General features: G+C 42.2%; 1 protein-coding gene across 2 annotated transcripts in view; it reads right to left on the bottom strand.

Annotated features, from left to right (window-relative positions):
• Positions 1–13,872, bottom strand: part of LOC106577002 (cGMP-dependent protein kinase 1) — a 143,818-nt gene that overhangs the window by 71,286 nt on the left and 58,660 nt on the right. For both annotated transcript variants that reach the window (XM_014154633.2, XM_014154632.2), the window contains exon 3: positions 5,831–5,944. In XM_014154633.2, coding sequence (XP_014010108.1) covers positions 5,831–5,944 — 114 coding nt within the window. The remainder of the gene's footprint in view (positions 1–5,830; positions 5,945–13,872) is intronic.

The following is a 13,872-nucleotide window of genomic DNA, read 5'->3' on the forward strand; positions in this document are numbered from 1 at the left end:
TCTCAAGACATCAGTCAGGAAGTTAAAGCTTGGTCGCAAATGGATCTCCAAATGGATAATGACCCCAAGCATACTTCCAAGGTTGTGGCAAAATGGCTTAAGGACAACAAAGTCAAGGTATTGAAGTGGCCATCACAAAGCCCTGACCTCAATCCTATAGAAAACTTGTGGGCAGAACTGAAAAAGTGTGTGTGAGCAAGGAGGCCTACAAACCTGACTCAGTTACACCAGCTCTGTCAGGAGGAATGGGACAAAATTCACACAAGCTTGTGGAAGGCTACCTGAAACGCTTGACCCAAGTTAGACAATTTAAAGGCAATGCTACCATATACTAATTGAGTGTATGTAAACTTCTGACCCACTGGGAATTTGATGAAAGAAATACAAGCTGAAATAAATAATTCTCTCTACTATTATTCTGACATTTCACATTCTTAAAATAAAGTGGTGATCCTAACTGACTTAAGACAGGGAATTTTTACTAAGATTAAATGTCAGGAATTGTGAAAAACTGAGTTTAAATGTATTTGGCTAAGGTGTATGTAAACTTCCGACTTCAACTGTATGTCACTCCCTTAGGTTCTTTCCCTAGGCGTTACTGTTCCTGTTTCAGTGTCTCGTGTCTGTACACTACTCGTGTTTCTTCTTTTGTTCCTCGTGTTATTTATGATTAAAGTCACTCCCTGTACTTGCTTTCCGACTCCCAGCGTACACGTTACACCTATTGTTTACATTTTTGTTGGTGACACTTTGATATGTTGATAAGATGCAACTGTTTAAAGGTCAAATCCACAGATGAAACAATAACAAAACGTCTGACCAGCCTATGTTTTGGTAAAACGCTGAAAGATGGGCCTAGAGAAATGTAACCACTCTCACATTAATAGACAGAGCTATGGATGCAAGGACTGACCATCCATGATATTAAAATGATTGTTTTAATCATGTTATGAGGCTATACAGTGTTTGTTAACATTTACAATGTTTACAAACATTGGAGAAAAACAAGCTTATATTTTGGGTTCTCATGGAGTGTGACAGTTGAACTAAGCTCATGAGGCATAAGTTATATTCTTCAAGAATCAATGGATATATATATATATATATATATATATATATAGAAACTACAGATTGCCCCTTTAAGTCTATCAAAAGTGTGCGAGTTTGAGCATGTGTCCATTAGGCCTATAGATTTCTTTTTTTATCACATTGAATAAGATTGCAGCTGCAAAAAAAGGTTGCAAAAGGGCATTTTTCACTGGCTGTCCACTGGTTTCAAAAACAATGATTGATAGGCAGCTTAAACTTCTTGAATTCAACCATTATTGGATTCAAATACACATTTAGATTTGTGAACAGCCATCCACAACGACCACAATCTGTAAGGCGCAAATAACTAAATGTGCAGCAGTGTGATTCACATCAATGCGCTATGTAGATATCAATAATAAGTGATATCCTAATCGCCGTAGACTGCACCACTGCTGTCATCCTTACCTCAAAGCTTTTATTCAAGTTGGATAATCTTTGGATGCCGACAGCAGCCACACCATTTGAAGACATAGCTTGGACTGTAGCCTACAAGAGCCCATTCCTGCTCTTTTCCCATGATCCATCAAACACATTTGGTGTGTCATCATAGTGGTCTCTGATTTGTGGTCAGACTCGCTCAGGTGGAACAAACTTAAACTTGCGCCTTTTTTCAATGCTGATTTGAATGTCATTGAGAAAAACATGTCATTGAGGAAAAAATGATTTTTTTCGCAAACATTCTTTCTGAATGTAGAAGTAATCCTCGAAGTAATCATCTAGTTTTTCAAAAGTATCTGTAATCTGATTACAATATTTTTGCTGGTAACGTAACGGATTACAGTTACCGTTTTTTTGTAATCCGTTACATGTAACGGTTGACATGTAATCCGTTACTCCCCAACCCTGGTGGTGCACATACTGTACATCTACAAACACACCAGGGTTGGGGTCAATTTGAATTGAAGTCAGTCAGTTCAGGAAGTGATTTGAATTAAATAAAAAAAATGGAAAAACCTTTGAAATAAATAGCATCTCCTTTTCAGTTTATTGAGAAATTGTTGAAAATAGATGCCCTTTTTACCATTATTAAATTGGAATTTCAGTTTACTTCCTGAATTGACTGACTTGAAACACAGACACCTGTATAGAGACACACATGTGAAGACACATACATTAACTTACTTAAACACACACACAGAGCCCCTCCCAGCCTCACACATACACAGGAATCTGCCACAGAATTCCAAACAACAAGTTTTATGATTTAAACAGTGAGTCCCTAGTGAAGCTACCACTGTCAGTAGAAAAGTTCCAGTGTTTAGTTTCATGTCTGTTCTCCTGAGGTCAAACCTGTAACTTCCAACTCCTGTCATAACAAAAGCCCAGTAATTTTGGAAAGGGTGAACTGAGAGAAAGCCCAAGAAGGGAACAATGAGTCCCACTAAACTGTCAGACAGACAGACAGACAGACAGACAGACAGACAGACAGACAGACAGACAGACAGACAGACAGACAGACAGACAGACAGACAGACAGACAGACAGACAGACAGACAGACAGACAGACAGACAGACAGACAGACAGACAGACAGACAGACAGACAAGAGTTTGGTCATTCACTGGAGGAAAGGCTTTTCATACATCTCAACTCTCCAAACAATGGAGCCTCTAAAAATGACTACACTGCATTGCAGCCTGACTAAGGTTCATTTTTGTTTTCATTTTTTGCTTTCTGCAATGCAAGGAGAGATAGTGTTGGGTTGGTGACTGTGTGTGTCTAATGAAAGAGGCAGGGTGGTGATGGGTGTGTGTGTGTGTGTGTGTGTGTGTGTGTGTGTGTGTGTGTGTGTGTGTGTGTGTGTGTGTGTGTGTGTGTGTGTGTGTGTGTGTGTGTGTGTGTGTGTGTGTGTGTGTGTGTGTGTGTGTGTGTGTGTGTGTGTGTGAATCCTTATTTGAATGCATTGTTGAACATGAGCAAAATGCTTTCAGAGTTTAATCTCAAGGGAAATTGAGGTATATGTTGGTTTATGTGATCAAATCCACAATAGCTTAGAAAAAGGGTCAGGAATCTACATTACAGAAGGATTATGGGTAGAGAGAAAATATGAATCATAGTATCATAATATCACCGGGGGAATTTCTCTTTAAAGTCAGAGTTTACCTGGAAACACTGTTGAGTGGCAGATATCTCAAGGTCTGAGCTATCTTGTGCTGTACTGCACTGTGTTCTTCAGTGTTGTGCTGATGAGCAGGCTGGACTGCTTTTTCCTAAATGCCACTACCCTCCAGTTCTGGGGAAAAAGCACTGCATATTTTTTCAACATTTAGGCATGCATCTCTCGTTCCTTTCCTTGTTCCCATCCTTGCTCTCTCTATCGTTTCCTTACTTGTTCTCCCTCGCCCAATCTCTCTCTCTCTCTCTCTCTCTCTCCTGGTCTTGAGATTGTAACCTCTTTAAAACCGTCCTTAAAGCCGTTTGTCTTTAATAGGAGAGAAAGTGATGCATGACTTGTTTGAGTCCTAGTGGAAATATAACATTGTTTATTGTTGACGCTACAGATATGACCCGGTGGAATTTATAAATCCTTTTGAAATGTGTCTAATAATTCTCCAGGGTCTGTAATGAGTAATCTTAGAGCATGGACCATACAATCAGAAACATGTGAACCGAGAATAGCCCTGGAGTGATTTGGCTAGCTTTAATCATTGTCTTCAGCTCAATTGTATTTGACTGTAGTCTCAAATCTATTCATATTTAATACTTAATGTATTTATAATTGATAAGCTGATGTTCCTTCAGTGTGTATATTTAATTATAAGTCTACATGATCGTGACAATCTCTCTCTCTCCTCTAACCCCCTCCCTCCCTCTGCCAGACCCAAATCCCTCTATCCTTACAGCATGGCATGTGATAATGAGTGTTAGGCGTCAAACAAAGAGAGATCTCTGCAAACCTGTAGTCTGTATTTCAACACAGAGACCAACCCTCTTGGATTGATGTAACACTTTATGTAGCAACGAATGTGGTGCTTTTCCAGATGCTCAAAGAAGCATGACATTGTAATTTAGTATTTCTTAAGAAAAGCCATCATCTGTAATAACAGCACTCTTGTGAAACAGTTATTGTCCTCAACTTCTCATATTGCTTTATGATTATGCCATGTAATCCACAGATATGCAATTATGTTTCATGTTGTCGGTACATTTAAAGGAGGGAGGGGGTGGGCGGGTAGCAGGGTGGGTTTGTATTATGGAGAATCTTTATTGACAGGCTCATTTAACATCTGAAGAAAATGCTCCTCAAATGCCAAGTCATAATTACACATGCAAATTATACTTTAAGGAGCGCACACTGGAATAATCCCTTAGAAGAACATGTGCATATGCATTCCTAGATGCTTCATAATGGCAGCACAATGAATTGGTTGATTAGATAACACACACACACAGACTTCCTCATGCACCTAGATAAATTCAACAGGTCTTGTGTGTGAGCAGTGGTTGTGGGAGACATGTGAGTGGGAGTGTAGGGAGTCAGGGGACCGTGATGGTTGAGACACTCTGTAACTGTTGTGTAGTAGATCTAATCCCTCAGATACTCAGTCCCAACCCTCCCTTAGGACTCCTCACCATGGCAACTGAGTCATGAGATCCAACACTTTGGAGGAACCAGAGGAACAGGTAGGAGGTGGCAGACTGACTGATAGCGTGACGGCTTCCTCACCTCTCATCTTTCCATTCCTCACCTATCTCCCTTCTTTTCTGCGCCTCACCTCTCCCTTCTCATCACTTTCCCGCGCATCTCTCCTCTCAGCTCACCCTTCAACTCTCTCCCCCCAACCCCCTTCCTCCCATCTTTCTCCTCCAATCTCAGCCATCACCTCAGGGACTCTATCTCCTTCACACCTTGGCTACTGCACATCCTAGCGGTTTAGTCACCAGCCACTACCTCATGAAAATCCATCAACTATGTGAGTAATTGATTAATGAATCAATAGTGGTTAAGTGATTTAAGGGATTTTATGTGAAGCTGACTGGGGCCTGTCAATGAAACTGTTTCAGATACAACATTCTTCAGCTGTGGTGTACAAAAGTGTACAGTACGTGCGTATGTGCACACGTGTGAGAAGAGAGTGCTTGCGTCCCTTGTAAATGTCCTAACACACAGTTCTATGTCGATCCCGTGTTATTCATATCCAAACCCTACAGCTCCAGCCTGTACCCATTTCCTCTTTGCTCCATAAACACACATTCCTCATCCTGACACACTCTCATAACACACACAGGCTCACTGAAATATGGACACAGACTTAGAAACCTTTCGGTGTATGTATATATTCATGTGTGTAGGCCTGTGATGATAAAACCTGAGGTGAAAACTAAAGCACAACCATTAGGAGAAAAAAAGAATGGTGAGCTGCATGTCAAATGCACCACTTTGGGTGTTCTGAGCTACTCAACCAGAGTAAAATCCAACATGTTTTGGCTAGAGGGCTGTTTCACCTTGACTGGAACAATGCTATCAGTGTGTTCCATGCTTCTGCTAGTACATAACAGGGTGATTCCTTCCTATGTCTACTGAGGGATGACTCACCGTCCGGCAGGTCCTGATTGACTCCACACTGAGCTCTCTCTCTCTCTGTGTGTGTGTGTGTGTGTGTGTGTGTGTGTGTGTGTGTGTGTGTGTGTGTGTGTGTGTGTGTGTGTGTGTGTGTGTGTGTGTGTGTGTGTGTGTGTGTGTGTGTGTGTGTGTGTGTGTTTAGACAGCGATATAGGGTTGGTGTGTGTCGACTCACTCTTGACAGTTGCTGTCCTGGTACAGTTGTAGAGGATGGCCAGCTCTCCAAACACCTTCCCAGGTCCCATGGTGCACAGCTTCACACTCTCCTTTGTCACCTCCACTCTACCATCTGAAAAACACACACACACTTTTAATATATCTGGAAACACACATACAAATACACACTCTTAATAATATAACTGAAAATACAGTTATATATCCCTTGTACTTGACTTTGCACATCATCGTGGCCCATCTAGCAAAGTACATCAGAGCAGGATGCTAATAAACTGATAGACTGCAGGTTCAATCTCTGTATGGATCACATACTATTATCCCCTAGTATGCATGACTAAGCAGTAAGATACAGCATAAAGTAGACTGTGAAATCACACAGTTCACAATGGCTTGGCATTCAGCAGCAACAGTATGACAGATCAATATAAAATATTAAACCCAAACCAAGGAAATAGTTCAGAGACAACGGGTTATGTCCTGAAATTGTGCAGGACATCCTTTCTGTGTAATTGGGGCCTGTGAAGGCTGATGGGTGTGATTGCCCAGCCTGTTTGTCTGTGATTGGAGCAGAGTATAGCTATTGTGTTTGGATGCACCTCATCACGGAGATATCCATACTCCAGAGGAACTAGAGCTCTGATTGGGTAAGAAAAGGGGAACTGGGAAAAAAGACTGTGGTGATTGGCAGGTACCTGAAGAAAATAACTGAAGCAGAAGATTAGAAAGGAGGTGAGAAAAGGAGAAGAGAATAGTGAGTCACATTCTGGAAGTTGAACTTTCAGAAGCTCTAGTCCCAAACACCTGTCAGAGTTTGTGATAATACAAGGGTGACAGACATGCATATGTGATGTCACACCTCACCACCACCAAAAAACAGAACTTTCGCTTTGTAAAACAATAAAAAAAATTGGGGGGGGGGGACGTACAACTTCTTTACTGCTCTTCAAAGCTCACTTTGTGTTACGACCTTTGTGTAAACTCATCCTCTTTCGCTAAGCAGACAGAGAGACAGCTGGAGAAGAGAGGATAAACCAGAATGCTCCACCATAAAAAAACACATTACCTCTTATATGTTAAGTTACCTATTTGGGAGACTTTAAGCGGTTCTGGACTGGTTCCGACTGACATTTTGGTGTACAAAGTGCTCTGTGAACGCTCTCCACTACCACTCTCAGCAGAGTTGACTTGAAGTATCAGGTTTCAGACCCCACATTTGCATAGGGAGTGACGTGTCATATTTTCTGGCCTATCCAGTCAAAGAATCAAGTTGCTCTTCCTCTGAGCGATGGAGCTCAGCCTGGAAGACAGTATATGCAAAGCGACAGTTGAGCGAATCCAAAAGTTGAGGTTTCATCTCACTGTGTATCAGCAAAGCTCAGTGGATGTTTAGGAGAAAAGACTGTCGTCAGTTATATGAAATGGTGGCAATGTTGTACCGTCACTAAGTATGATAATATTTATTTTACAGTTATAAGAAAGGTAAAATCTTATAGTCAATTCAATTTTTACTATATTTAAAAAGAATTTCAGTCAATTCAATCCCTATTTTGTTGAATAGGAAAAAAGATCTTAGGATTTTTCACATTTGTACAATGTAATTGAGCTTGTGTCCTCAAAAGTGAGTACACCTCAGCAATGTGTATTTATTTTTACAAGAAAGGTGAGTTCCAGACCTTTCTAAAACTATGCAACATTACAAATGATTGTTTATGGCCATCTCATGAAAATAATTACGCTTCGGTATGTCTATTTAGGCGGAAATCAACATTTGTCCCGATTATTAAACACTGCAATGGTTCACCCCGCGCTATCATTGCATTCTAATCAAACTGAAGGCTAGCCAATAAACCACCATGGCTCAGTCCGTAAGGACAGATGCTGGGAGATGAGAAGCAAGTACAGGGAGTGAACACAATAAATAACCGACATAAAACAAACAAGGACAGTGTCACGGTTGTCGTAAGGAGAAGCGGACCAAAGTGCAGCGTGTGTGTTGGTCCACATTTTATTTACACTGTGAAACTATGCAATACATATAAATAACTGAAAAACAAAAACAACAAACCGTGATGCAGAGGTGAAACATACACTGACTCAAAGATAATCTCCCACAAACCCAGGTGGGAAAAACCCCTACTTAAGTATGATCTCCAATTAGAGACAACAAGGACCAGCTGCCTCTAATTGGAGATCATCCCAAATAAAACCCCAACATAGAAATACAAAACTAGAACTTGAACATAGAAATAGAAAACATAGAGAGAAAAATCTGTCACGCCCTGACCTACTCTACCATAGAAAAAAACATATTTCTATGGTCAGGACGTGACAGACAGCGTCTGGACAGGGGAATCATAACGACAATAAGGCTGACACGGGGAACAAACTGAGGAACAGACAGATATAGAGGGAACAATCAACAAAGTTAAGGAGTCCAGGTGAGTCCAATATTGCGGTGATGCACGTAATGGTGGTGACAGGTGTGCATAATGATGGGCAGCCTGGCGCCCTCGAGCGCCAGGGAGGGGGAACAGGCATGACAGTACCCTGCCCCCCCTCTAGGGGTGCCATCCGACGTCCCACCTGGGCGAGCCTGACAGGCCGGCCGAGACATGGGAGTCGGATGAGCCAGCTGAGGTGTGGAAGCCCAACAAGCCAGCTGAGGCGTGGGAGCCTGACAAGCCGTAAAAGCATGACGATCCCGCTGAGGTCTGGGAGCCTGGCGATCCTGCTGAGACGTGGGAGCCTGATGAGCCGGCTGAGAAGTGGGAGCCTGACGAGCCGGCTGAGGCATGTGAGCCAGGCAAACCGGCTAAGGCATGACGTGGAGTGGAAGCCAGACGAGCCAACCGAGGAACCCCGGTTTCTTCGGCAGAGGCCGCGGACCCGACTTCACCAACCGAAACAAAAAACTTGTTGTGTCTGCATTCTGTAAGGACAGACGCTGGGAGATGAGAAGCAAGTACAGGGAGTGAACATATAGTAAATAACCGACATAAAACAAACAAGGAAACAACCAAGTCTTCCCTGTGGCTCAGTTGGTAGAGCATGGTATTTCCCACGCCAGCATGGTGTGTGCAACGCTAGGGTTGTGGGTTTGATTCCCACGGGGGGCCAGTACAAAAAGAATGTATGAAATGTATGCATTCACTACTGTAGGTCACTCTGGATAAGAGTGTCTGCTAAATGTAAGGACAGTGTAAGGACAGTGTAAAATGTAAGGACAGTGTCTGGACAGGGGAAAAATTACGACAATAATGAGGAACAGACAGATATAGAGGGGGCAATCAACAAAGTAAAGGAGTCCAGGTGAGTCCAATATTGCCTTGATGCATGTAATGATGGTTACAGGTGTGTGTAATGATGGGCAGCCTGGTGCCCTTGAGTGCCAGTGAGTGGGAACAGGTGTGACACAGTCTGTTGAAAACGCATAATATTCTAATGTCACTCCTGCATGCAGCACTGACTTTGTCCACAGTATATAAAACTCCCATTTAACCCCTTAGTTATTCTGCTAGAACATATCAAACTCACATTAACACCTAAACACAATGTTACTACTTCAATACACAGGCTATGTAGTTGGCTATAAGAAGGACACACAGGTAGTTAAAACAATAATCTGAACTGCTGGAAATGTGTTTCTTGCAGTCTATGGACCATGAAGGTCAAAATATTTATTATTATGCAGCGATGTGAGAAGACACTTGGACGCCTGAACTTATAGGCTATATCCAGTGGATATAAAATGTCCAAGTAAATTGGTACCCTAGCCTAGATAAAATCTAGACGATATCTAGATGATAACGTTCTATGCAGACAAGTGAAAATCCAATTCAATATTCTATGGTAATAGAAGCAGTCAGTCAGTTCAAAAAGGGGATTTGTTTTGCGTGAGTTCATCTGATGACACGATGTATGATTACCGTGCGTTATAGGCAAATAATGCATGCACTAGAACAGTAGTTCGCAAACTCGAGCACGCATAGGTCAGCATTTCTATTATTATTATGTTTTAAAGGAACTCAGTCCGGCTTTAAACTTACTCTTGAACGTTGTAATAGTAGAATGCACAAGGTGCAATTTCGAAATCGGGTAGTGCAGCATCAGTTCCTCTTGTCATGTTAGTCTTTGCATACCTTAAAGAGCTATTTATAACTTGTCAGAAATGTCTACATCAACTAGCCCATGTCAGGCACCATTTTTTTATTTTGGTTTTTTAGCCCATAGATATTGTTGTATTTTCTTTGTCACTCAAATAACACATGAATACACATCAGACACGGCAAAATGTATAGAATTGCAAGAAAATAAGCTTTAAAACTACAACATTTTCTTTGCACCCCATGACAAAATGTGTAAAATAAGTTTTAAACCTGCAAAATTATCTCCACCAAAAGGGTTGAGGACAGTTTGTCTCATGAATAGTGCTTGTGCCCATAGAAACAGATATGGCATGCGTGTGCTGGGGGTGGCGCGGGATGTTCCCCAACGATGGAAGGGTGGCCCAGAGTGAAAAAGTTTGGGAACCCCCGCTCTAGAATGCCGTTCAAGCCAATCAGAAACAAGTATTCAACAATGAAATAATACCCGAGGGGTATTTAGTATTTAAGCAATAAGGCATGAGAACCTGGGGATTATCAATAATAATTCATGTTCATGTACTACATCATGTAATTGTGGTCACAGGCAGGCAATGGTCATACACAGGTAGGCAAACAGGCAGGTGAAAGGTGAACCTTACAAGTAAGGGCTGTTCTTAGGCCTGAGGGAAGGTCTGTTCTTAGGCCAGGGTTCGAGGGCCTTAATGCTTTTATAAAACGGTTGCCAACATACTTATAAAATATTCATGACATTTCTTCAGTAAAAAACGTTATTTTTCATGAGTACATTTGTTTTTGCATTCTGAAGTTGCTGGTCAAGCGGGCTGATTGTTAGTTCTTTTCTAGCCTCTTCACAAACCAGGTTTCCCTAAAATGGGAAGCTTGGGGAAGTTCCATGGCAGAAATCAGCTAAAGAGGGGTGGTAACCTGGTATAAATCAGTGATGCCTCGTAACACGTCATACCGATCAAATGCCTTGCTTGGGCGGAGCTCCAAAGGTGCTCACTAGATTAGTGCTACAGGATCAACAGTGCATGAGGGCAAATCATTTCCACAAAACAAGCACTGGTGACAATTGTTTTTTGAATGTTTACAGCACGCTGGTTTTCACAGCATTTCTATGTTATTTCGAGATGAGCTAAAGCTGCAGCATGAGGGGATAAATGGTCTACAATGCTGGCCATATCAATATTTTTTATTTAGATGTTTCTGAAGTGATATTTGTCTGAAAAGGCGACCATGAGGTACAAGAAGTAGCTAGCCACAATGAGGTTTGTTTTGGGAAAAGTCAGCTAACCTAGGTATAACTAATTATACAGTGTCTACTGGTATCATTTTAAATTGAGCTGTTCTCTGCTTCAGATGGCCAGTAATGCCATCAAACTGTAGGCCAATGGTTGCATGGACGATGCATCCCATATGATAAACTGGAAAATGGATTCACATAGCATATACTGTGAGAGAGTGACAATCAAATAAAACAGATTGGAGATCTTACAACTAGACAAAAGGAAATGTTCATTTGAGAATACAACACAGAAACAAAGACACATGAAATACATAACTGCACTTTATTGCATGATTGTGTTATGTGATTCATCAACATCCACACTAGTTCATTTTGAATAATAGTTTAAACACTTCACTTCAAAGAAGCAACACTTCATCACTTCAAAATGTACAAATAAGCTAACTTGTATGTAAAGATTATTTCACACCCTGATCTGTTTCACCTGTCTTTGTGATTGTCCCCACCCCCTCCAAGTGTCGCCCATCTTCCCCATTATTCCATTATCCCCTGTGTTACAGTGAGGGAAAAAAGTATTTGATCCCCTGCTGATTTTGTACGTTTGCCCACTGACAAAGAAATGATCAGTCTATAATTTTAATGGTAGGTTTATTTGAACAATGCGAGACAGAATAACAACAAAAAAATCCAGAAAAACGCATGTAAAAAATGTTATAAATTGATTTGCATTTTAATGAGGGAAATAAGTATTTGACCCCCCTCTCAATCAGAAAGATTTCTGTCTCCCAGGTGTCTTTTATACAGGTAACGAGCTGAGATTAGGAGCACACTCTTAAAGGGAGTGCTCCTAATCTCAGTTTGTTACCTGTATAAAAGACACCTGTCCACAGAAGCAATCAATCCATCAGATTCCAAACTCTCCACCATGGCCAAGACCAAAGAGCTCTCCAAGGATGTCAGGGACAAGATTGTAGACCTACACAAGGCTGGAATGGGCTACAAGACCATCGCCAAGCAGCTTGGTGAGAAGGTGACAACATTTGGTGTGATTATTCGCAAATGGAAGAAACACAAAAGAACTGTCAATATCCCTCGGCCTGGGGCTCCATGCAAGATCTCACCTCGTGGAGTTGCAATGATCATGAGAAAGGTGAGGAATCAGCCCAGAACTACACGGGAGGATCTTGTCAATGATCTCAAGGCAGCTGGGACCATAGTCACCAAGAAAACAATTGGTGGCACACTACGCCGTGAAGGACTGAAATCCTGCAGCGCCCGCAAGGTCCCCCTGCTCAAGAAAGCACATATACATGCCCGTCTGAAGTTTGCCAATGAACATCTGAATGACTCAGAGGACAACTGGGTGAAAGTGATGTGGTCAGATGAGACCAAAATGGAGCTCTTTGGCATCAACTCAACTCGCCGTGTTTGGAGGAGGAGGAATGCTGCCTATGACCCCAAGAACACCATCCCCACCGTCAAACATGGAGGTAGGGATGTCAAACAACATTATGCTTTGGGGGTGTTTTTCTGCTAAGGGGACAGGACAACTTCACCGCATCAAAGGGACGATGGACGGGGCCATGTACCGTCAAATCTTGGGTGAGAATCTCCTTTCCTCAGCCAGGGCATTGAAAATGGGTCGTGGATGGGTATTCCAGCATGACGATGACCCAAAACACACGGCCAAGGCAACAAAGGAGTGGCTCAGGAAGAAGCACATTAAGGTCCTGGAGTGGCCTAGCAGTCTCCAGACCTTAATCCCATAGAAAATCTGTGGAGGGGGCTGAAGGTTCGAGTTGCCAAACGTCAGCCTCGAAACCTTAATGACTTGGAGAAGATCTGCAAAGAGGAGTGGGACAAAATCCCTCCTGAGATGTGTGCAAACCTGGTGGCCAACTACAAGAAACGTCTGACCTCTGTGATTGCCAACAAGGGTTTTGCCACCTAGTACTAAGTCATGTTTTGCAGAGGGGTCAAATACTTATTTCCCTCATTAAAATGCAAATCATTTTATAACATTTTTGACATGCGTTTTTCTGGATTTTTTTGTTGTTATTCTGTCTCTCACTGTTCAAATAAACCTACCATTAAAATTATAGACTGATCATTTCTTTGTCAGTGGGCAAACGTACAAAATCAGCAGGGGATCAAATACTTTCCCCCCTCACTGTATACCTGTGTTCTCTGTTTGTCTGTTGCCAGTTCGTATTGTTTGTCAAGTCAACCAGCGTTTTTGTCTCAGCTCCTGCTTCTCCCCAGTCTCTCTTTTTCGCACCCTCCTGGTTTTGACCCTTGCCTGTCCTGTCCTGTCCCTGAGCCCGCCTGCCTGACCACTCTGCCTGCCCCTGACCCTGAGCCTGTCTGCCATCCTGTAGCTTTGCCCCGCCTCTGGATTACCGACCTCTGCCTGACCCGGCCCTGAGCCTGCCTGCCGTCCTGTACTTTTCCCCCACTACTCTGGTTATTGACCCCTGCCTGCCTTGATCTGGCGTTTTGCCTGCCCTCTTGCTGTAATAAACATTGCTACTTCGACACAGTCTGCATCTGGGTCTTGCCTTCAAACCTGATAGATTAGACATCTTAGTGTAAACAGCAATATATAGTTGAGTAGTAACATGTAGGCTATTATTACTAAAGCATCATTTCAGGTGAACAAAAAAACTCCATAACAGCGGTGGCCAACCT

This window comes from Salmo salar, chromosome ssa18 (assembly GCF_905237065.1).
Source record: "Salmo salar chromosome ssa18, Ssal_v3.1, whole genome shotgun sequence".
Taxonomy (NCBI): Eukaryota; Metazoa; Chordata; class Actinopteri; order Salmoniformes; family Salmonidae; genus Salmo; species Salmo salar.